General features: G+C 34.7%; 1 protein-coding gene across 2 annotated transcripts in view; it reads left to right on the forward strand.

Moving 5' to 3' along the window:
• Nucleotides 1-25,533, forward strand: part of LOC121738569 (probable medium-chain specific acyl-CoA dehydrogenase, mitochondrial) — a 45,212-nt gene that overhangs the window by 13,028 nt on the left and 6,651 nt on the right. For both annotated transcript variants that reach the window (XM_042130730.1, XM_042130729.1), the window contains exons 5-6: nucleotides 5,537-5,617; nucleotides 20,209-20,339. In XM_042130730.1, coding sequence (XP_041986664.1) covers nucleotides 5,537-5,617; nucleotides 20,209-20,339 — 212 coding nt within the window. The remainder of the gene's footprint in view (nucleotides 1-5,536; nucleotides 5,618-20,208; nucleotides 20,340-25,533) is intronic.

The following is a 25,533-nucleotide window of genomic DNA, read 5'->3' on the forward strand; positions in this document are numbered from 1 at the left end:
TTTAATAACGTTGACGCAATTTAAGTTACACATGCGTTAAAACTTAACCCTAGGTAACTAAACTATATTTGTGGTTACATAGTAACTAAACTTTCGTCTGAGGGACTACGCAATAAAAAACGTGAAACTTATCAAAAGTATTTATTAAAAATAGATACTGGTTATATGGCACTTTAGTTTGGTTTAATAGAATCTAAATTGAAAGACTTAAAACAAAAAATATATATATTCCGCTCACCTAGTAATACATGTCAATATTGTGAGATCCACAAATGGCATTTTTGCATTTCATGCATCGATACCTTGTCATCCTGCGGACTTTAGATGGACATAAATAACATTTTTTTGCGCACACTGCTCACAGAAGGAACAGGAATTTCAAATTCTGAAGACTCGCCAAGAATATCTTTTATCATGACCTTGATGTCACGCCTCAAAGTCACCGTTTGTAAACGCTCCCGTAGCCAGGGTTCCATCAGCTAGTCTCCCATCCTGCGGACAAAATCGCGTCGTTTTGTCGGCTTTTTTTATTTCTTAAGTTGTTAGAGACATAAATAGCATACGCATTAATAGTAGCTAGATTTAACATGTTATAAAAAATAGTCATCTGTTAGTTTTTCGATTGATCGAACTGTGTCTACAGCACCCTTTGTACTGTTATAAAAGTGGATAATTTCAGGTTTTCCTGTATTTTTTTCAATATTTGGTTGATTAAGAATTGTAGACAACGCATAAACCACTTTATTTGACTTAGCTTTGTATGAAACTAATGTGTTATCGCCGTCGCGTCGTAACAAAACTCGAAGTACCGATTGCACGAGACCTAGAATTTTTAAGTTTTTCAGGAATTTTGCGTTTGTTACTCCTCAAAGTTCCCACTAAAGTCAAATTATAAGGTGCCAGTAATAGCTCATCGGCCAAAGATACAGCTGTAAACCCAATTGGTTTACAGCTGTATCTTTGTTATGTTACGATTGGTACCGTGTAAAGGAAATGTTATGTTTTTTATGAAGAAAGTGGCTATAATATATATTTAAATAGTAAAATACATTAATTAAAATAAAATTAAAACAAAATATAATGTGGGAACCGCGCATAAATAATAAAAAAAATCAAAATATAATCATACATACCTTTGCAATATAACGTACGTTGTAACTAAACTTTCGTCCACCGGACGACGCTATAGCGTAGCTTAGCGAGTAGGTCACCTCCTAATTACCGTGTAATTACAAACGTGTCACACGATTAACTATTTGCTCCGATCAGGAAGGTAAACAAAGCATGGCGGGTGCGGGGCGCGGGGAAGTTTGTACACTTGACATTCTCGGGAAGGGGCGTCGTCGCACAGACGAATGTTTAGTTATCTAGGGTTAATAAGGTTTTTGTATTTTTTTTAGTTTGACTTAAAATATGTTTTGAAATAATTGCATATAGTTAACGTTAATTAATATAGATAAGTACTTGATTAAAATTTATATTATACTAGATGTCCCGCGCGGCTTCGCCCGCGTAAATTAGAAATTTTACAGAATCCGTAGGTACATTTTCCCATAAAAAATATTTCCCCCGTTTTTCCCACATTTTCCTGAGTTTCTTCTGTCGTATTAGTCTTAGAGTAATAATATAATATAACCTTCTCGATAAATGATGAGTCTTACTCGATAAATGATCTATCTAACACTGAGATAAGTTTTTAAATCGGACCTGTAGTTTCTGAGATTGACGCGTTCAAGCAAACATACTCTTCAGGTTTATAATATTAGGTAGATATAGATTTTTTTTAATTATCGCTTGACAAACTCGAGTCTCGATCTAAAAGACTATGATATGGTAGTGATGATGATGATGATGATGATGAAGAATGTAATTTGCATAGTAGCATATGCTTTCTGTTCTTAAAACAACGCCGAAACTCCTAAACTTGTATCTATAAAGAATCAGGAATTCTCTCAGCACCTTCCGAACCACAGTATACCAGGTATATCTCGGTGCAAAATCTTACTTGTTGGTAGCATATGCTTAGAATACTTCTCACGAAACCGAAGTCACCATATGTTTCCCTATAAGTTTTGAGGAGTTCCCTCGATTACTTATGGATCCTTCATCAGATCATCACTTTTCTGAATATAATACCAAATTGGGATGATACCCTATATACCAAAAGAAAAATTTTGAAAATCGGTTAACCAACGGCGGAGTAATCGTTGAATATAAGAAAACGAACATAACACCTCCCCCATTTTGAAAGTCGGTTAAAATTGTAGCCTATGTGTTATTTATTTAATATTTTAATCAGCACATGAATTGAATAACAAAATTTTTTTCAAATTAATCGTAGCACCATCTGTCAGGACAAACTAAAATTGAAATAGAATAATATTGAATGCGATGATAGCGCCGTCCGCCGGATCTAATGTAAAACATTCCAAAATCAACAACTCCTTATAAATAAGAAATTAATTGAAAAAACATTTTCCAGTAGACCAAACTGTAAATCTAAACCATTCTCGAATCTCCACGAACACACACAAAAAATTTCATCAAAATTGGCCAAGATAAGATAAATCCGTTCAGCCGTTCTCGAGTTTTAGCGAGACTAACGAACAGCAATTGATTTTTATATATATAGATTTATCTTTCGATTTCTATATAGTCTTATTAAAAAAATAATCGGACAGAGTAACAACTTAAGTTAGCTAAAATAAAAAAATAATCGGACAGAGTAACAACTGAAGTTAGCTAAAATTGTGTTTATTTATGTACTATGTATTTTGAGACTATGCAATTTTGTCGCGTTCGCGATTCACTTTCACTTTTGTTGAGTTTCAGAACGCGATATTAGGTCCTCCAACGCGCACGCGAATTTGAACTTTATGCAGCGGTAATAAATTACAAATTGACTCTCCATTTTATTTAGAAAACGTTTGTATGGGAAATAGAAAAATGCTGTTTTGAGGATTTTCCCGGCAATTATTCGAATTTTTCTCACCTTTTAAACCTTCCCTAGACCTCCACGAATAATTCAAGACCAAGATAAGATAAATCCGTTCAGCCGTTCTCGAGTTTTAGCGAGACTAACGAACAGCAATTGATTTTTATATATATAGATTTTCATAATTTTATGAATAATAACGAATATAGTATACAAACATTAGCAGTTAATTAACGCTTTAGAACAGTACTTTATAGCACTTGCTTGCTAGAAATGCATTGCTTACATCTTTTCGTAAAAAAATATATTATATTATTTTGCTTCATTATTTGGGTTCGTGCCGCGTACAACTAAAATTGTGCTCGGCCAATACTTTTTTTTAATCCTGTTTTTCCAGCATTTCAAAAGATTTTTAACAAAAGCCATTGTGGCTTTTGTTTAAGTAGTAATAAAAATTCATGGAAATCATTATACACCAAAATAAAGTAGTCATTAAAATCAATTGGTCAAACAACTAATATATCCAATCCAAACAGTAAAACCAAATGTCGATTATTGAATATTGTGTTATGATTTCAATGAAATGCCCATGAGAGAAGTAATTCAGCGAGTAGCCAAAAGCTAATATTATTTTTACCTACTACGCATATTTATATGTATACTATGTCCAAACCACGAGACTAGTTTAATTTTTTTGTTAAATTTTGTTTGTAGTTTTGACTTAATTAAAAACAGTAGTTCGATTCAGTCGTGTATTGACGCAGTGTGCATAAAGGCATGCCAAATTTTGTTAATGAACGTTTTAATTATAATTTGGACATTTTAAACTTTTTTATATTTCAGTGCTGATGCTTCGATGCAAACATCGTTCATTAGCATATTTTTAAGAACTCCATGTAGAATAGACCACAAGTATATTAAACAAATTAAAACACTGGAATTTACTGCAAAACGGATCTATAGTCTGAATGACGTCACTACTGTTTGACAATAATTATTGACAATGGCCCCACCTGATCGTACCTCTCAAAAAGTTGTCATGCCCCGCGTTCCATTTAGCGTTAAAAACGATCAAAACGCTCAAAATTGAGGCATTTTTTAACGCTAAATTGAACGCGTGGATAGCATGTATGACGTCACTGAACGCTGATTGGTGTTTTGAAATCCGATCCGTTTTAAGTTACTTTTTTAAGAACCGTAAAAAAAAAAAACTCCAATACATATTTTCTCAAAATATGTATTGGAGTTTTTTTTTTACATACAGATTTTTACATAGCTTTTACAAAAACTTTTTTCCCATGTAATCAATACAAACGTTGACGCTATTATTTTTACATATTTTTTATGTATGAATGTATGAGCATTGATTAACTACTTATTATCAATTCTAAATTTAGATTTTCTTTCTAAATTAAAAATTACAATTAAATTAATTTATGTTAATGAAATTAAATAATTTAAATCAATTTGCTGACGCATCACGCAACTCATGACGCAAGCAACACAAGTGAGGTTTTAGCGTGGTTTTATTCATTGTTACTGATTTATCATTTTTTTAAAGGTGAGATAAATTGTCGTAATCGCAGTAAATCTGAAAAAAAAAATCTTTATGATTTTTTTGTAATATGATTTTTAGTTTTTTATTAATCAGAATATTGTCAAACATTGTAATGGGTTATCTGAATAATTTTAGCTATGGCTAGCTCGTTGAATTATGTATTTTAGAATCGTTTATTCATAATATATATTATGTATTATATTAATAAAAAAATCAGAAAGTTGTCAAAAAATTTCGTTGTTTAGACTTTAGCCCCGATTACAGTAAACTTCCTTAAACAGGTTTAACGCAAAGTGCTTTGGTAATATAAAATATTGGTGCTTTATGAAGTTTGAACCGTCATTTTGTTTACACTCGAATATTTTGACAGCTTTCTGTGAACTCGGGGCAGCTCGGGGTGAGTTTACAAAAAAATCTGCCATGAGCGAGTCGAACTCGCGCAAGAAGGGTTAATTATAAAAATTTAATATATCATACAAAATCTAAAATTTTGGCCTAATTTTGCTCTATAACGGTACGGAACCCTTCGTGCGAGAGTTCGACTCGCACTAATTTTATTATTAGTTATTAAATTGAACCTATAACTGAGGATTTCGTGAAATTTTCAAGTGCCTATCTGTTGCCATTATCGACATAGAGCGAAAAAGGCTAAATAAATCACGTTTGTTGTATGGGATTAGAACCCCCCTTGAATATAAATTTTATTTTGTTTTTAGTATTTGTTGTTATAGCGGCAACAGATATGTAACATAATCTGTGAAAATTTCAGAAGTCTAGCTATAGCGGTTCTTGAGATACAGCCTGGAGACAGACGGACAGACAACGAAGTCTAAGTTAAGTTATAGGGTCCCGTTTTTACCCTTTGGGTACGGAACCCTAAAAATGTATACAAGAAAATATAAACTTTATACCATGTTTTATCTCTGTCTATCAAGTGACTTTTCTAAGTTATTAGACAAAGATAAAACATTGTATAGCGTGTCCATTTGGAGATTTTTTATAACTATCCCATTATACTTATGATGTTTAATGATAAATTTCAGCAAACTCCAGTTATTATTGCCGGCAACAAGGAACAGCAGAAGAAATATCTTGGCAGACTAATCGACGAACCTTTGGTCGCGGTGAGTATTCTTAAAATATCTCCGTCAATGTAATCTAGACATTGGAGTTTGATCACCGCCCGCGCCGGGTGGCAACTTGTTTACTTCGATAATCGCTAACTAATTAATTATTCAGTATTACGACTTAGATAAGATAAAATATTTTTGAAGTGAAAACTTCTTTAGCGGCGTTGAGCACTTTTGTGGGATGGGAAAAAACTGTGAAACTCGCGTCAGATTCTCGTGCTGATCGAAAAACCGTAATACGGTTAGAGAGTAGTGTTGTAACATCGAAATCGATTAATCGAACAGTCGATTGTTTTTTTCGATTGTCGATATTTTTTAATCGATTGTAAGGGTTACGATTAATTAAAAAAAAATAAAAATCGATTGTAAGGGTTTCGACTTTCGATTAATTAAAAAAATCGATTTTCATAAAAAAAGGGTTAATAAAATTGTAACCTGGGTTTCGATAATTAAAAAAATCGATTTTTAAAAATCGATTTTCATAAAAAATGGGTTAAAATTTAATCGATTGTAAGGGTTTCGATTAATTAAAAAATCGATTTTCATAAAAATGTTTAAAAAAAAAATGCACGTTAATAATCAAGTTTTCACTTCTGCCGGCACTCCCGGAGTGCAACCCGTCTTTTTTTTGTTACAATCATTCTGAGAAGCAGTAAAAAAGTTGGAAATTAAAAATAATCGGGCAAGTGCGAGTCGGACTCGCGCACGAAGGGTTCCGTACCGTTATAGAGCAAAATAGGCAAAAAATTGTGTTTTTGTATGGGAGCCCCCCTTAATTTTTTATTATATTTTATTATTAAATATTAAAGTACGCATATAATAAAACACTTTCTGAAAAATTCAAGTGCTTACCTGTCACCAAACTCACCATCATTGATATAGAGCAAAAAATGCCGAAAAAATCAAGTTTGAATATTTTAGATATAGAGCAAAAATGCCGAAAAAATCGAGTTTGTTTTATGAATATATTATTCAAGCTTTAAATATTAATTTTATTTTGTTTTTAGTTTTGTTGTTATATCGGCAATAGAAATACACAATCTGTGAAAATTTCAGAAGTATAGCAGTAGCGGTTCCTGAGATACAGACAGACCTGGAGACAGACAGACGGATAGACATCGAAGTCTTAGTGATAGGGTCCCGTTTTCACTCTTTGGGTACGGATCCCTAAAAACGATTTCGATTAGCTAATACCCAGTCTACTTTTTCGAAGTGGAACTTCGTGGTAGTAATAACCTATGCCAAATTGACTTGAGACAGGTATCTACTACCAGGTAACGCTAACCTTTGTCCATTGCCAGCTCTCGATTTCTTAGGCTATTAACACACTGACGTCGAGAACCGCGAGAAAATGATTAACTGCCGCACTCAGAGTGGAACATTAATGACAATGTATTTAATTAAAAATTTTAACATAAGCCCATTATCTGTAAAACTCTTCATTAAATTGAATGTTAATCATAATTAAATGTCTCTGAGTACAGCGATAAGATACGCAGCAATAACAATACTGTACATTGACGTGTGAGACTAAGGGCCTTTCCACACGACGTATTTTTTGCGCACTGACGACGCGCGTTTCTGTTGCGCTCGTCTTCTGCGCGTTTTCATCGCGTTTGGGCATATATAATTCATAATTCATTTATTTGCTCAGAACATAAAGTTTACAACGCGTCGGCTTCCTTCCGTTTGTTGAGCGTTCAACTTGCGTTAGTATCGATCCAAACGAGCGAAAAAAACCTCGTGTGGAAGGGCCCTAAGAAGAAGGATTTACAATAAATATGGAATTTATTCTTGAACCTCAACTATGAGAAATGAGAATATGTTTGTTACACGAAAGACCAAAGGCAAACTCAATAAGAGCGGACGAGAAGAAGTGGATAGATATAACTAGATGACGCCCGCAACCCAAAATTATTAGTTTATTTCGCGGTGGTACATTACCATTTTTTCTTTAATATAAAGCATTCTATGCCCTTTCTCGGGACTTCAAAGTATCTCCGTACCAAATTTCAGGGCGTGAAGACTGAAGAGGTTACCTCTGACTTAGACTGACAGATACTTTCGCATTTATAATATTCGTATGCATTTTTTCGTGGTTCGCACTTCGCGAGGTAGCGTCAGTGTGCAATACGAGGGCTGCTATTTATGTATCCGGAATTAAAAAAAGAAACAAACATATATCATTTAATATGGTTTTATTGCTTTTCAAAATATTCGCCGCGATGATCGACACACTTTTGCATACGCTGGAACCAATTTTCATAGCACTTTTTCCATTCTGATTGAGGTATCTCCAAAACGTGCATTTTGAACGCATCAACAGCCTCTTCGCGGCTCGAAAAACGTTGACCACGTAATTTGTTCTTCGCGTATGGAAATAAAAAGAAATCGTTAGGTGCCAAATCAGGGCTGTACGGCGGATGACCAGTCAATTCGATCTTTTGACCCTCCAAAAACTGAGTTGTTTCAGCTGAGGTGTGACAGCTAGCATTGTCGTGATGTAATATGATTCTGCGTTGTCGGTTGTCCTTTCTTATTTCTTCAAAGACTTCTGGTAAACAAATGGTCGTATACCATTCAGAATTAACCGTTTTACGATTCTCTAATGGCACTGTAGCCACATGTCCATTAATTCCAAAAAAACAGGCGACCATTTGCTGCAAAGTACTTTTTGCACGAGTAACTTTTGTTGGTTTCGGCTCATCTTGGAACACCCACACCGTTGACTGTTGTTTAGTTTCGGGGTCATATGCATAGATCCAAGATTCATCACCTGTGTAGATATTATAAACGGCTTTTGACGTACCATGGTTGTATTTTTTTATCATTTTTTTGCACCAATCGACACGAGCCCGTTTTTGATCGATTGTCAAGTTGTGCGGAATCCAACGCGAACATATTTTTTTTACAGCCAAATGTTCGTGTAATATCTTATGTATGCTCGTCATACTTATGCCTAAGGACGCCTCTATCTCGCGATATGTAACAAGACGATCACGCATTATTAGTTCCCGCACAGCATCTATATTTTGTGGGACAACAGCTGTTTTTGGGCGACCTTCTTTATTTTCATCCGTGAGCATAGACCGCCCACGATTAAACTCACTGTACCAGTGATAAACAGTGGTTTTTGATGGTGCTTCATCTCCAAAAGTTGCGGTGAGTTGAATAAAGCACTGTTGTTGATTTAGCCCACGCCGAAAATCGTAGTAAATCATTGCACGAAAATGTTCACGCGTTAAATCCATGGCAAATGAAGACACGCAATTTTCAAAATGACGCCACAATGGAAAAATAATTGACAGTCACATGAAACAAAATGTATTCTTCAACCAAACAGTTCTATTTTCAAATGTTGTAATTACTTTTTAAATATTGTTCTTGTAAGTGGCCAGTTCCGGATACATAAATAGCAGCCCTCGTAGGCATTATAAATGTTTTATTGGGTTCAAAAGTCATTCGCTTTTATGTATTACGCACAGGAATATTATTAAAGCGTTACTTAATATTGTATCTGAAAATATCATTTCCATTTTAAACACTCTCCCCCTTACCATTGAAAATATTTGAATATACAAGGTCTAACTTGTCTTTGTCTGGGAAATTCAACAAGTCACATAACAGGCAACTTGACAGTGGAACTTTTATTAGTTTTAAAACTTTCTACTATCGAGGAAATTGATTCCTAGGCAGGTGACAGACCAACGTCATTTTGTCGGATCATGTCAATTCAATGTTAATTGTGATCTGTGGGCTGGGTCTGACGTAACGCGACCAAACTACGTAGGTCCCCCATCTGCCTAGGATTGTTTGTTCGCGAAGAGTTTGTTTTGTTTGTTTGTACGCGTTAATCTCAGGAACTACTGGTCCGATTTGAAAAAAATGTTCAGTGTTAGATAGCTCATTTATCGAGGAAGGCTATAGGCTATATATTTTTATCACGCTAAGACTAATAAGAGCGAAGAAATAGAGGAAAATGTGGAATAAACGGGGGGGAAATTATTTGAAAGGACTTATTTGAACGCGATAATCTCAGGAACTACTGGTCCGATTTGAAAAATTCTTTCAGTTTTAGATAGCGCATTTATCGAGGAAGGCTATAGGCTATATTTTATCACACTAAGACTAATAAGAGCTAAGAAATAGAGGAAAATGTGAAAAACCGGGGGATATTTTTGAAAGGGCTTATCTCACGAACTACTGAAGCAATTTTTCTGTTATTTGGCACAGATAAGAAGTAGACCACGTGAAGGATCATAGGCTATTTTTTGTGGACTAATTTGTCTGTAAAATATCTAATTTACGCGGGTGAAGCCGCGCGGAACGTCTAGTACATAATATCATTTTTAGTATTTACTATTTAGTTATACTTTTTGCTAGTGATCTATATGCATTTATTCTATATTATAAAATATAGTATCCTTTTTATTATTAATATAAAAGATGTATTGTAGTAAATATTGTGCAATAATTTTTCTAGAGGCCAAAGTACTCTCACGGCCTCTAATAAAATAATAATTGGTCAAATTTTTATAAATACCATTTATTACCAAGTATTTGTATAAATACCATTCGATAACGTATGTAATTTAAAGCAACTTTTGTTATGAAACCACTTTCATAAACGCAATAATTAATATTAGAGATGTTCCGACTAGTCGCCGACTAGTCGGTGAAGCCGACTATCCGGCCACTTTTGTAGTCGGTGAATAGTCGGCAAAATTGCCCGACTAATCGGCTTTTTACTTTTTTGCTATTATTGAAATTATATTAAAGAAAAACCTTTATTATTTATAATGTGTTCCGATCACAGTCAATAAGTGTTACACATTTTAAAATTAAATGAAGTGTTTCTGAAATAACTGGCTAGTAAAGATATTATTTTTGTAAATATAATTTTAACAACAAATTAAATAAGTATTATTAAATAGGTTTAGGTTTAAAGAATTTATTCTCAGAAGACATACAGTCACTTATATGAGAACTTAAAACTAAAGTTACATTTTGTTTACAATGGTCATATTACAGTAATATGTAGATACACAGTAGTATAAGTTGTTTTAATAATATTTTGTGTTCCACCAACAATGTATTTCATATTTGCTTTAAGTCAGTTTAATTACTATTATTTTATAAAAATATTAAACTAGCGGGCTCGACGCGATGGCATCGTCCCGTCAGATCTATTGTGATAAATATTTACAAATAGAATTAATAAAATCTGTTCAGGTGTACCATTATATTACATTTGCTTACACAATATTATTACGTTTAGCAGATTCACTCTATGGTTAAGGTTTTATAGAATTGAGTGAATGTGTTGTAATAGTTTTTTCTTATATATGTTAAATGAGATAGCATTTTTAACATCTACATGCAATTTGTTGTACAGTTGTGCTCCCTCAAAACTCATGGTTTTCTTGCCATAATTAGTACGAACTTTTTCTTATAATTATACATGTGTTATATATGTATAGTTGATTAATATTAAGGATTTTAGTTTCATTGTAAATTGTTTTTGTTGATGTCATATATGGGAAGTTGAAAAGAAGTTTTATTATTTTATTTTGTGTTCGCTGTAATTCATTTAGCTTTGTTTTTGTAGCACTACCCCAGATCTCTATTAAATATAAAAGGTGTGATTTTACTAAGGAATTATATATCATATAACGTGTCTGTTGGGGAATACAGCTTTTTAAATTACGCAAAGAATTAACTAGTGACGAGAGTTTATTTTTTATATGATCTATTTGGTCATCCCATGTTAAATTATTTTTTAATCATAGGCCTAAATATTTTTCTTTTGCTTTTTGTTCTATGGCTATATTGTTGATGGTTAAAGGTGCATGTGAATGGATTATTTTATTCTTTGCTTTGAAAATTATGTAGCTGGTTTTATCTATATTAATACTTAGTAAATTGCATTGGAACCATTCTGTTAGTATGTTCAAGTATGCTTGTGCTTGCGCAATTTAGTCGTTTATATTTAATCCAAAATAGAATAAGCATGTGTCGTCAGCGTATAGGGTTATGTGACCCTTAAGACCTTGTTTTGTAATATTGTTTATGTAGATTAGAAACAATAGTGGCCCCAAAACTGATCCCTGGGGGACTTCACATGAAATTGGCTCCGGGGAGCTCACTTTGTTTCCAATCTTAACAACCTGAAAACAATTTTGTAAATATGATTATTAAATCGAGATTTCATGTACATGAAATATTTAATGATTTAGTGAAAACCATCAATTACTGTATCATAGCTAAACAAAATAAAGTAACGTACGCGAAATAAACATGCATAACACGATTCGACACGTTTGCAGGCGGCGTGTGCGACGCGAAACAGCAGTAAAAAAGCGTTACGGACACTTCCGAAACCATGATCGGCTTGGCCGACTAGTCGGCCGATTAGTCGGCTTCTTTGCAGCCGACTAATCGGCTAGTCGGCCAAAGTCATGATCGGCACATCTCTAATTAATATAGCTATCGAATAAAGTCCTCCCGCGATGCACTACAACTCACAAGCTACTCAACGGTGACGTCACTTGTATGGAGCATTTTGGGCAGGTCTATTTTATGAGATTTTTGAATTGTTCTATCTTATGTAAGAGAGTATTATTATTGGCGAAGGCTATATTTTTTTAAACGTCTTAGACGTACTGACACGAGTACGTAGTCTTATAAAATTATGACGTCATATTTTTTAACATAAGGTAGGTAAATAAATTGAGTTTTAGTGGACAGATTAATTATAATTTACATTATAATTTATAAGATACTTATAAATAATAAGGTAAGTACTTATAAATAATAATGTAATGACTTTTGCACTTTGATCTCGGTTAACAATCTCACTTATAAATAGGCTATTGTTTGTATTTATAACTAGCTGTAACCCGCGACTTCGTCCGCGTCAACAAAATGTTAAGTACATAGGTAAAAAATTAAAAAGTAAAAAAAATATCCTCTTCCTTTTTGGAAGTCGGTTAAAAAGTAGCCTAAGTTACTCCTTATTACATCAGCTATCTGCCAATAAAAGTCCCGTCAAAATCGGTCCAGCCATTTCGGAGATTAGCCGGAACAAACAGACAGACATAGAGACAGACAAAAATTCTAAAAATTGTTATTTTGGTGTAAGTACCGTATAAATATGCATGTAGTAAAAAACGGTTATTTTAAAATTACAAACAGACACTCCTCCATTTAACATTAACCTGAATAAAATTATATTTAATTATTAAATAAAATAATTTTGATATTTATTAGTATGACTAGCGACCCGCCCCGGCTTCGCATCGGGTATCTATACTAATATTATAAAGAGGTAAACTTTGTTTGTATAATTGTAATGAATAGGCTCAAAAACTACTGGACCGATTTTTAAAATTCTTTCACCATTCGATAGCTACATTATCCACGAGTAACATAGGCTAAATTTTATTTAGGAAAAAATAGGTTTCCTAAGATATTTGGGTTTTTCGGAGACAAGGTGTAAAAAATCAACCAGAAAAGTTACTTATTTTGCTTACGCTGCCTAAACTATAAAAGATAGAACCATAAAATGTTCTAATCAATTGTAGATCTTGTAAATATCTACAAATAAGTCCGGGACACACTATATCTATCTATGTCAAGTGAGGCACAACAATTTTTTTATTTAAAATATCTTGAATTTTTTTGGACTACATTTAAACGCATTTATTTTACTCATGCTATTAATCCTTATCAAAATAAATTATTCAATCACTAAGTACAGTTTATGTAGATAATATTTGGTCTTTGAATGACTAAAATTGGACGTTTGGTTTTGAAGTTATGGCGAAATTAAAATATGTATTACGATTTCTACTGCACGGCCCGTTGCGAAGTGGGCGTCATCAAGGCGGGAGTCGCGTGCGAGAGGGGAGTTTTTTTTTTTTATTCATCCCCCCTAACGGTGTCAGGTCTTGTTGTTCACAATTAAGTTTTTGCAACATAACAATCAATTTACATTAAAAATTAAGTACATTCTAATATTAAATTCTTATAAAATTATTCCAATTAAACTAACTAACGATTAATAATTAACAATTCAAATAAATAACATTCCGAATAAAAATAATTTTCAATGTCAAAATTAAAAACAATAAAAATACAGCACAACATTTAACTACCCTAATATTACAGCTTAAGAATCACAATAACATACTCGAATTTCTCTTATTAGTAGCACACACTATTCTCTTACAAAAAGAGAGAAACAAATCCCTCTTTTTCCCCCCCAGGATGGCAGGTAGATTCTCACCCATCACCGATGTGCCCAATCTTTGCTCAATATCATATCTATTGCTAGCAAAAATTGGACACTCGAGTAACAGGTGAGGAACCGTCTCCTCAACTCCTGGCTGACACAGGCACGACGGATCCTCCTTCAACTTGAATCTGTACAAGTAGAAGGCGAATCCGCCGTGTCCAGTCAGAATCTGTGTGGTGTGATGTGTGATGTCTATCTTTTTGACTATCTTGTATGCAGCAGCAGCGCTTGGGAAAAAGAGCTTCGTGACTCCGGCCGTCCCTCCCACTTTATATCTCCAGTCCCATTCCTCAATCGTATCCTCTCTGAAGATACGCTTGACGAATGAAGCAGGACACAGATCGTAGTCAGGTTTCCTTCTCAATCCCAGCGCGGCCTCCTTGGCTAGTTGGTCAACCCTCTCATTCCCCCTTAACCCTGCGTGCGCCTTAATCCAAAACAGGGAGACCACCCGCCTCTGCAAGGCAGCTTTTCGGAGGGCCGCCCTTGTTTGCACTGCCAGGGGATGAGAGGAACTAAGGGTGACAGCCTGGAGAGCCGATCTGGAATCGCTAAGGATACCGACCTTCGCCATTCCACTCTTGCAGGCTATACTTAATGCTCTTTGGAGCGCTAGAAGTTCGGCTTGGTAGACGGTGCAATACGGCGACAAAGCAAGCTTGACGGCCTTAGTCTCGGCCTCACCCTTCCATACGGAGAGTGCGGCTCCGACTCGACCCTCAATCTTGCTGCCATCCGTATAGATCCTATGGATGTGGCTGCTTACCACATCAGCATACGATTCCTCATCTACCATCCCGAACCTCAGCTCTACCTGCTCTGCCGGATGTGGGTCCTCAATTGCAGAAGCCATTCGTTCCACCTCCCTGTCCCTCACTGCCGGGTATGACACTCCCTTCTTGATCTCATAAAATCTCGATGCTTCGAGTATTCTGAGATCAAGAGGAAGTATCCCAGCCAACAGCAGCGCAGAGTTCAGGGAGACGGTCCGATATGCTTTGCAGATCTTCAGGGCAAAACCCCGTTGAACGGAGTTGAGCCTTTTTTGGACCCCCATCTTTTCCACGCTGGGTGCCCACGCCGCCGATACATACAAAATAGTTGGTTCTATGACTGCCGTATAAATAATCTTAACTACTTGGGGATTAAGCCCCCAACCTACTCTAGCGGCCCTGGCAAGCTGCTTGTAGCGCGTGATTGCCTTTTGGCAAACGCTGCTAACGTGGGCGTTAAACGTCAAGCTTTTGTCAATGATAAGGCCCAGAATCTTTATCTCATTGTAGAACTTGATTTCCACACTCCCCATTCTCAGGCGCGGTGTGTCGTATTTAAGTCGTCTAGTAGACTTTTGTGGTGCGAAGTTAAGCTTGTTAGCTGTTCCCCATTTTTTTATTAGATCTAAGACTTAATTTTCTTTTGACTCCACCTCTAAAGAGTTTAGATGTAATTAGTTCTTTTCAGAGTTAGAATATTACACGCTATTAACATTTTCTTAAATATTTGAAAATGCACTTCAATAAAATAATATGGGCAAAACAACATTTTCCGGGACAGCTAGTAAAATATATAGCCACTGAAAACATGATTAAAATCGATTCAGCAGTTTTGACTTGTATATTTCATTATTACTACCCGTGGCCCGCATTGGTGGGTACCGCCGCAAAAACTACGTCCCGCAATTTTTAAATCCGTAATATCTTCGAAAATATTCACTTACATCATAATTATGCTGTAAAGGGCCATATAGATCTACATTAAATCAACAATGTATTTAAGTTATTTAATTGGATAAGGATTAATGCTGTATTTATTAAAATTGCTTCGAAAACAAGCCATTACTTGTCGTAAAAAGAAACTGACAAGAAAATGTTATTGTTGGATTTCCATAAAAGATAGACATAATATACCATCGCGGAGTTTTCTGTAGACCTTTTTAACGTGTACAATACTAGGTACATTCTTTGGATAAATGTCGTAGGGTTCAGACTGCGTTTGTAATGTAAGCGGAAAAAAATGTAATTATTTACGTAAAGTAATATAATATACTAGATGTCCCGCGCGGCTTCGCCCGCGTAAATTAGAAATTTTACAGAATCCGTAGGTACATTTTCCCATAAAAAATATTTCCCCCGTTTTTCCCACATTTTCCTGAGTTTCTTCTGTCGTATTAGTCTTAGAGTAATAATATAATATAACCTTCTCGATAAATGATGAGTCTTACTCGATAAATGATCTATCTAACACTGAGATAAGTTTTTAAATCGGACCTGTAGTTTCTGAGATTGACGCGTTCAAGCAAACATACTCTTCAGGTTTATAATATTAGGTAGATATAGATTTTTTTTAATTATCGCTTGACAAACTCGAGTCTCGATCTAAAAGACTATGAAATGGTATAATATGGTAGTGATGATGATGATGATGATGATGATGAAGAATGTAATTTGCATAGTAGCATATGCTTTCTGTTCTTAAAACAACGCCGAAACTCCCAAACTTGTATCTATAAAGAATCAGGAATTCTCTCAGCACCTTTCGAACCACGGTATACCAGGTATATCTCGGTGCAAAATCTTACTTGTTGGTAGCATATGCTTAGAATACTTCTCACGAAACCGAAGTCACCATATGTTTCCCTATAAGTTTTGAGGAGTTCCCTCGATTACTTATGGATCCTTCATCAGATCACCACTTTTCTGAATATGATACCAAATTGGGATGATTAGGGTATCATAGGGTATACCAAAAGAAAAATTTTGAAAATCGGTTAACAAACGGCGGAGTAATCGTTGAATATAAGAAAACGAACATAACACCTCCCCCATTTTGAAAGTCGGTTAAAATTGTAGCCTATGTGTTATTTATTTAATATTTTAATCAGCACATGAATTGAATAACAAAATTTTTTTCAAATTAATCGTAGCACCATCTGTCAGGTCAAACTAAAATTGAAATAGAATAATATTGAATGCGATGATAGCGCCGTCCGCCGGATCTAATGTAAAACATTCCAAAATCAACAACTCCTTATAAATAAGAAATTAATTGAAAAAACATTTTCCAGTAGACCAAACTGTAAATCTAAACCATTCTCGAATCTCCACGAACACACACAAAAAATTTCATCAAAATTGGTCCAGTCGTTTAGGAGGAGTTCAGTCACATACACACGCACACAAGAAATATATATATTAAGATTAAGTAAAATGTAATATTTTTTAGTATTTAAATATTTTGTAGTTAATTTACTATAAGTATATTTATATATTTTTTAGTGGTTTACTATATGTTTTAGTGTTTAAATATTTTGTAGTAAATTTTTGTGCAGGAACCTAGGTAATTACTATTTGAAGCTGAAAAATAACTCAAACATGTTTAATATTTTTGCGTGAGAAAATGATTTTAGTATTACGTATGACACAAAGACAAAGATTAACTAAATTTAAAAAATATATAAATACGTTAAAAAATAAGTATTCCCAAAATTTCAGCTTCATAACTTATCAATTTTTTTGTTATGAGTTATGAGCCTTCAAAGTTGGAAGTCGATTTTATTAGATAAAATTTCTTAATATTTGTATATCATTCGGTAAGTTATGCAATTTATAAAACTAGAGATTGCCCAATGGTCGAAATTCGACCTTACTTTCAACAACATTAGGAATACTACCTAATACCTATATTTTGTAAAAAATATTGACTATCATATTTTTTTCAACTCATGTCTCTAGGACTCAGCTAGGGGTAGGTGCTCCTCCTTACCGCAGCACCTGGGGAGTCCCACATACCCCGGCGACCATTCCCCCGGGCCGCTGGGGATGCGTAACGCATTTCCCATCGTTAAAAAAAAAAAAAAAAAAAAAAGGGGTAGGTCAGACTGGCCGTGTAAGCATTGTCTAATAGTATCTAAGATTAAATAAAAAAAAACTATAATTACATTTTCAATTTGTCAACTTGTTGTCAACAGACTTAAACTATAAATAAAAGAGTATAATTCGTATGTATAGGCATGTCACTCAAAAATCTGTCATCTTTCCTATGTGTGTGTGTTGTAGTGTGTGTAATGGTTTTATTTGTTATAAAAAGGTATGATAAAAGCATAATTTCAAAATAATATTAGCTCGATGCACTCCTTCACCTTATAAAGTATAACTATGCAAAATTTCATTCAACATAGAAAAATCAAAAATTAAGAAAAAAAAATCTATATTTTTTAATTAATGGCTTTTTGTGAAAAATCTAGCGCATTAAGCTGGTTCTTTTTTGTTTTACAAAGATAGAGGAGGTTTTTATCTTAAATATTTTTTTTACTTCAATACTCTAAGTCAGATAGTTTAGAAGTTATAACAATTTTTTTATGAAGTATAGGTCAGATTAGTATGAAGCCAACGAAAATTTTTTTTAAAAGTTGTAGGAAAAAAATATTTGAAAGCCAACTTGTCACTAAAATATGCCATAAATAATGAGTTCAATTATTTTTTCTCCAACTTTTGAAAAAAAATATTTTTCTCTGAATTCATACTAATCTGACGTATATACTTCATAAGAAAATCGTTATAACTTCTAAACTATCTAACTAAGAGCATTGAAAAAAGAATTTATTTTAGATGAAAATCTCCTTTAACTTTGTAAAACAAAAAAGAACCAGTTTAATGCGCTAGATTTTTCCTAAAAAGCCATTAATTAAAAAATACAGAATTAATTAAAAAATCTTAATTATTGGTTTATCTATGTTTAATTCCACGAATATTATTTATTGCTTGTGTAAGTGTAGTCCATAAGTTTAGCTATCAAATGAGACCTTTTTTATCTTCATAGGATATTTACATGAGAAGTACTGGTCAGATTAGTGTGAAAGTACGAGAAAAACTAAAATGGCTGCCATTTTACAACCGTGAGAGAGAGAAAAAATTTGAGAGCCAATTTGTCGATAAAATATTCCATAGATCATGACATCAAAGGATCGGACACCGGTGTCGGGACACATTGTATAGATTCTTTCTTATGAAACCACTTTCATAAACGCAATATGTATAGGTCTACCAGAATTAAATTGGAGCAAAACGTTTGATACTCTATTAGGGTTCCGTACCCAAAGGGTAAAAACGGAACCCTATTACTGAGACTTCGATGTCTGTCCGTCTGTCTGTCTGTCTCCAGGCTATAACTCAAGAATAGTAAAAGCTAGAGAGTTGACATTTTCACTGATTATGTTTATCTGTTGGCGCTATAATTACAAATACTAAAAACAAAATAAAATTAATATTTAAGGGGCCTCCCATACAATAAACGTGATTTTTGGCCTTTTTTGCTCTACATCAATAATGGCAACAGGTACAGGTAGGTGCTTGATTTTTTCTCAAAGTCCTGAGTTTTATTATTTAATAAAAATTAAGGGTTATTCCCATACAAAAAACAATTTTGGCCTAATTTTGCTCTATAATGGTACGGAACCCTTCGTGCGCGAGTCCGACTCGCACTTGGCCGATTTTTTTTCCTTATAGCTGCTGATTCTGTGTGTGATATATGCAAGGGTAAAAAGATATCCAATGATTAAGGATTTGAAAATCTCCCATCCAAATTTGCCATGAGATTCTGGTAGACCTATAGGACGCCTTAACATTAAGGTGACGCCGCGTTAAATTAAAAACCGTGTTGGATATGTTTTAGATTGCTTGTTTTCTATGAGAGGCCGGCCCGGCTTCTCATAGAAAATAAGAAATGGAACATCAAGAAATGGAAAGGGCGTAAGCGACAGTATGGTTTTTGTCGCGTAATTTAAAGACCATAAATATATTTCATATTATAAACTATGTACAAAATTTGGAAGCTTAAATCATTCTCCTCTGTTGGCCAAATTAGAATCTCTGTTTTTTTTATTGATTATTATGTGTTATAAAAGTTGACGAATCGTGTTATGCTATGGGTAATTCAAAGACATGATGAATACTGACAATGAACTTTAATTTCTAAGTCATTGCTGAGAAAAATCGATAAATTATGTGAAGGCGTCCATAATATAGCTATCGAACAAAATATTCCCGCGATGCGTACAATCTAGCTATGCGTGACGTCATAGTTAGCTAACATTTTGAAGCGTTCGCGTTTTTGTAAGGTCTATTTTATGTGAGCTTTGAATATATCGGAGAGTTTTATAGCTATCAGAGTATTTTTTTCATGAATGTTTCTATTTTTGAATGGTCCCTTTACTTACCAACCAGAAAAAAATGTCGTCATACCTATCATGATGAAAAAAAATCATTTTTTTTAATAACGCGTTTTGTCCCAGGCGTACGGTGTAACAGAGCCGGGCGCGGGTTCGGATGTTGCCGGCATCAAGACCAGAGCTGAGAAGAAGGGTGACGAGTGGATCCTCAACGGACAGAAGATGTGGATCACCAACGGAGGCGTTGCTAACTGGTAAAATATTATACTTTAGAGCAACTCTGGATTTATGTATAGGCAATATTTTTTATATATACAAGATGTTAGTGTAAACACCGTTATCCTTGAAACCATCAAATGAGCCCGTCAAAATGAACAACTTTTTATATGAGAACAATGCAAAATGAACAACTAAAAAAATCCGTCTTTATACCCATACAAATTGCCGATCCGGGCATCCGTATGAGTATGAAGACGGCTTTTTTTTTTTGAGTACCCAGCATTGTTCTCATAAAAAAAGTTGTTCATTTTGACGGGTTGCTCATTCGATGGTTACAAGGTTAAAGGTGTTTACACTAACACACTGTATATTATGTTACCGTTAGAATGCAGAATACGTTAGTGTGCACATTACCTAGGTAATCTGCAGATACTGATACCATCCGTTAAAGTGTGAAATTTAAATCATAAAAGCTTATATTTGCACTTTACCTAGTAAGTTTGCATAGTAACGAATGGTACATCGTTAAATTGCGGAAGACATTGAACAAAACTCTTTTGTTTCGCTCCTCCACTAGGACTGCGCCTCTTTGTTCCCGCGTTCGATGATTTGATCTGTTATATCTTATCAGTGGAGTAACAAGAGGGAGTAAGGCCTGTAGAGGGTGTAACAAAACTGAGTGATACTACTTTAGGGTGTGTATGAGCCTTCTATATAGAGTTCACTGCAAGTAGCAGCGCTAAAATCTAACTTTTTTCATATTTGTATGGATAATTATAAAATATTAAAGTAAAGATAATTATAAAAATAAAGAAATTCGTGACGCGGGGGCGCTTGCCCTTACAAATGACAAAATGAATTTATAGCTCTTTCGGTGCTGCTAATTTCACAGTGAATCGTGTGCAACGTGTAATAAAACTGAGTGATAATACCTTAGGGTGTGTCATGGCCAGTGTCAAGTAAATAGCGGGAAAACAACTTTATTGTAAAGTCCAAAGTCTAGTAATAGTCTAGGTACGTAAGTCGGTCGATTCAGTAAAGTGGTAGACGCTTTACTGAAACTTTTGATGGAGTTTAGAAGGGAATACAAAAGGCATGTTTCTGGAAGTTGTATCACTTGCCTACACTTGTCTATGATAACTAATTTATAATGGTTAATAAAAAAAATAATACAAAAAACACAACTTCACTCTTTAATGGTATTCCCAGCTAAACTCTTCCTTCTTAAAAAGTCCTGAAAACCTTTTATTTAAGCTTGTCAACCTGTCAGACTGTTTTTTATTGTTTTTTTCTTATTCTAGTTTATTTTAACTGTCATATCAGTGAAGTCACATTTTAGTTAAAATTTAATTATTAAATTTTAATATTCTTTTGTTTATGTCCTTAAAATTTTATAAAATAATTACAACTACAACTAAATAAAAACAAGAACCTGTTTTATGCAATTTACCGTATGCATGGTCGTTAGTCTGCAGATTACCTAGGTATTCTGCAGATTATCTCGTTAATATAAGAATAGAATCAACTTTTTGCAATTTACCTGACTCACCCAGGTAGTCTGCAGAATATCTACCTTGTTAATCTGCAGTCTAACTGGTTTACGCACATTAACGGTAACATATATACTTGTATATGTCACCGTAAGATTGTAAACACCGTGAGATTGTAATATGACGAAGTGGTGGATTGTAAACAAACAGTTTTTCGGTGATTTTAAATTAATTATTTCGTATTTAAAATAACTTCAATGCCAAATAGTATGAGATGTATTAAAATAAAATTTAGATATACTTAAAATGCTGTTTGAATGTTCGGTTATTAAAATTAACCTAATTTATAGTTCAAACTGTACTTTAAATATATCTAAATTTTATTCAATGTTATACATCAAATATTCAGGCAATTGAAGTTATTTTAAATACGAAATAATTAATTTAAAATCGCCGGAAAACTGTTTGTTTATATTCCATCACTTCGTCCTATTACAATTTCGCGGTGTTTACAATCTTACGGTGACATATATATAAAATATGGGACAAACGAGCAAACCTGTCACCATATGGAAAGCTACTACCGTCGCCCAAGGACACTCGCAACATCAAAAGATCTGCAGACCATGGCCTATAGGCGGCAGCGTCCTAGGATAGCGGCAGAGTTTGTACATAGGGACGGCAAAGTTAAAGTGGTCTATAAGTTCTTATAAATAATAATAAACTGCTTCAGAGTGCTTTTTTTCGAAGGCATGTCATTAGAGCCCTGACGTCAATGCGACCCTTAAAGGATTTTTGTGACTCCTTCGTATTAGAGTACAGAATAGGAGTACTTAAGAATGGTTGTCAAAATGGGTATAGGCAAAGAAAAGGGAATGTCCTAATGAATAGATTTTGAAAAAGACGGGTTTCTTACCGGAATGTCATGAACATTACCAGGCTTTGGCCACAGACAAAAACTTTTTTTTGGCGCTACCAGTTTAATTTTTTTAAATTAGGTGAGTGGGAACTAAACTACTATAGGCAGAGATTTTCCGAGAAAGCAACCGTTTAGCTAGTACAAAGGGGGACACTGGACTCTAACGATTTTTTCCACTTTAAAACTTAATATTTCACAAACGGATCCCTAAATCGGAAAATGATCTATGAATACTCATAATATTTTTAAAATACTTATCCAACGACACCCCACACGATGGGGTGGAAGCGAAAAAAGAAATCATCCCCGCTTGATGTGTAGAGAGGGTACCATAAAAAAATATTTTTTTCAAGTAGGTACCATTTTGTCGGCATCATTAATATGTGCATTCATGCCAAATTACAGCTTTGCAGGTCCTATAGTCTCTGAGCAAAACCGCGGACAGACAGACGGACATACCGAAACTATAAGGGTTCCTTGTTGACTACGAAACCGTAAAAAATGTGACATTCCCTGTTCTTCTCCTGTACGGCCTGTACCCTTCATTTTGAAAATGCATTCGTCAGTTTCGATATCGAAGTTAGATGCCAGAAAGGGTTTTGACATTGCACAAGTGTTATGGCGCTTCCGATGCGTTATGTCAAATTACATACATTTTTGACATAACTTCGCTATCGAAACTGGCGATGTACTTTGACTTAGCACTCAAATGGGGCTTAGGGATTCCATTCATTACTTAGAAAGGGGGAAAGGCTTTGACTAAAATCACTAAAGTGTAAATCGCGCAGTCTAAACCCCACTGGGTAATAATGGACGGCCCCATCAGAGTGATTTAAGTGTATTTAGAACGAGCTTTTGCCCGCGGCTTCGCTCGCGTTAAGAAGTATTATTATATACAAATTTGAACCCCTTGGGGTTGGAATTTATCAAAATCATATCTTAGCGGATGCCTACTTTATAACATCTACCTGCATGCCAAATTTCAGCCCGATCCGTCCAGTGGTTTGGGCTGTGCGTTGATAGATCACTATGTCAATCAGTCAGTCACCTTTGAGTTATATATATATATATATATATATATATATATATATATATAGATTTAGATAAGTACACTTATATCACTCTGATGGGGCCGTCCATTATTACGTAGTGAGGTGAGTGGCGCTAGCGCCAGGAGCGCCAGCAGACATTTGACAGCAGATATTGCATGATATCATGTCTGTCAAAAATTGTTTACAAATTTTTTAACAGCAGATATTGCTGTCCCACGCCAGTTTCATTGCTGTCGCCAGATTCGGAGCTGCGTTTCGAATACTGTGTTTTTTTTAAATAAATTGCATTACTTTTGCCTGTCGTCGCTAATCGGAATTGTTTTGCGATTAAAAAAATTTGAAAGTCAGATAGACGTTACTTCCTCTAAACTTTATACATAATTATTTATGGTAATTTTAACAATGAATTTACCGGTTTTGACCTAGGAAGGGGGAAATTTTAGTGTGAGTTTTGAAATATGACCCAGTATACAGCCAGTATTCATAACGTCTTGAACGCCATTTTTAACTGGTGTGCCAAAGCTTTAGTGAGACAAGTGTGACGTATTATGTATCACATTCCAACAGAGTCATATACGTCAATGCACTTGCGTATATTTCGGAACAAATGAGGGTTTCCATATTATATCATTTGCCACCAGACGGACGGTAGGGTCTTTCTGTCAAATGTCATGTCATACAGACATATGACAGCTATATCGTGACATAATATGGAAGCTATTTCGTGACATATATCATTCGACACGACAATTGACACGATAGACTCTACGGCTACATAGCATCATAAGAACCTCATTAACAGTATAGCGTCAATTTTAAGCTTCGAACAAACTGGCGAAAATCGACCGTGTAAATGACAATTCGACTATGCCGCATGCGGCTAAAGTCTCAAGCCCCAAAGTCGTTCGGCCAATGGCCGCATGCGGCTGGTGACTAAAATCGACCGTGCAAACGCTCAGTCGCAAGCGATCGCTTGCTGCGAAAACTACTGTCGACTGGTGACTTGCCGGGTGACTAAAATCGACCCGTTAGCCACCCGTGTAAATGGGGTGACGATTCGACTTGGACAGGCGATTCGACTGGTGACTTGCCGGGTGACTAAAATCGACCCGTTAGTCACCCGTGTAAATCGACCCTATTAAGGCTGGCGTCCTTTTGATTGACTGTTATGTTAGGTTCACACGGCACAATTCTGCACGTTTCCTGCACGTTTTTTTGCAATATACGTCTTAACGAATAAATAGTGGCGCATAAAATGTTGTATATACAACCATTCACACGTCTTTTGTACTGTACGATTTGTTGCAGCACAATCGGGGTATGAATGTTAAGACGTATACTGCAAAAAACGTGCAGGGATGTGCCGTGTGAACCTACACTCACATCCAATTATTATAGTCGGTCTATACGTCAGAACAGGAAAATAAGGTCTATACTCTATGAGTTAATTTTGTCCTACACGTAATTAATAGATACAATGACATTTGACCTGAACCTCATAGCTCATAACATAAAAATGACACCCAATTACAATATTTCAATTTAAATAATACACACAATACTTTATATACTTAAAACATGTTTTTAATTTTTATCTATGTATGGTCCAGCTGATGGCTATAATAAATACTTAATTAATATTATACTAATTACTACCAATTTTATCAAAGAATATAAAGTCAGGTTGCTGTATAGATAGAAATTTAGATACTGTCTCGGGAGACCGAAAATGAGAATCAGAGATAGGAAGTAGGAACCTACGAATAAT

This window comes from Aricia agestis, chromosome Z (assembly GCF_905147365.1).
Source record: "Aricia agestis chromosome Z, ilAriAges1.1, whole genome shotgun sequence".
NCBI classification, from domain to species: domain Eukaryota; kingdom Metazoa; phylum Arthropoda; class Insecta; order Lepidoptera; family Lycaenidae; genus Aricia; species Aricia agestis.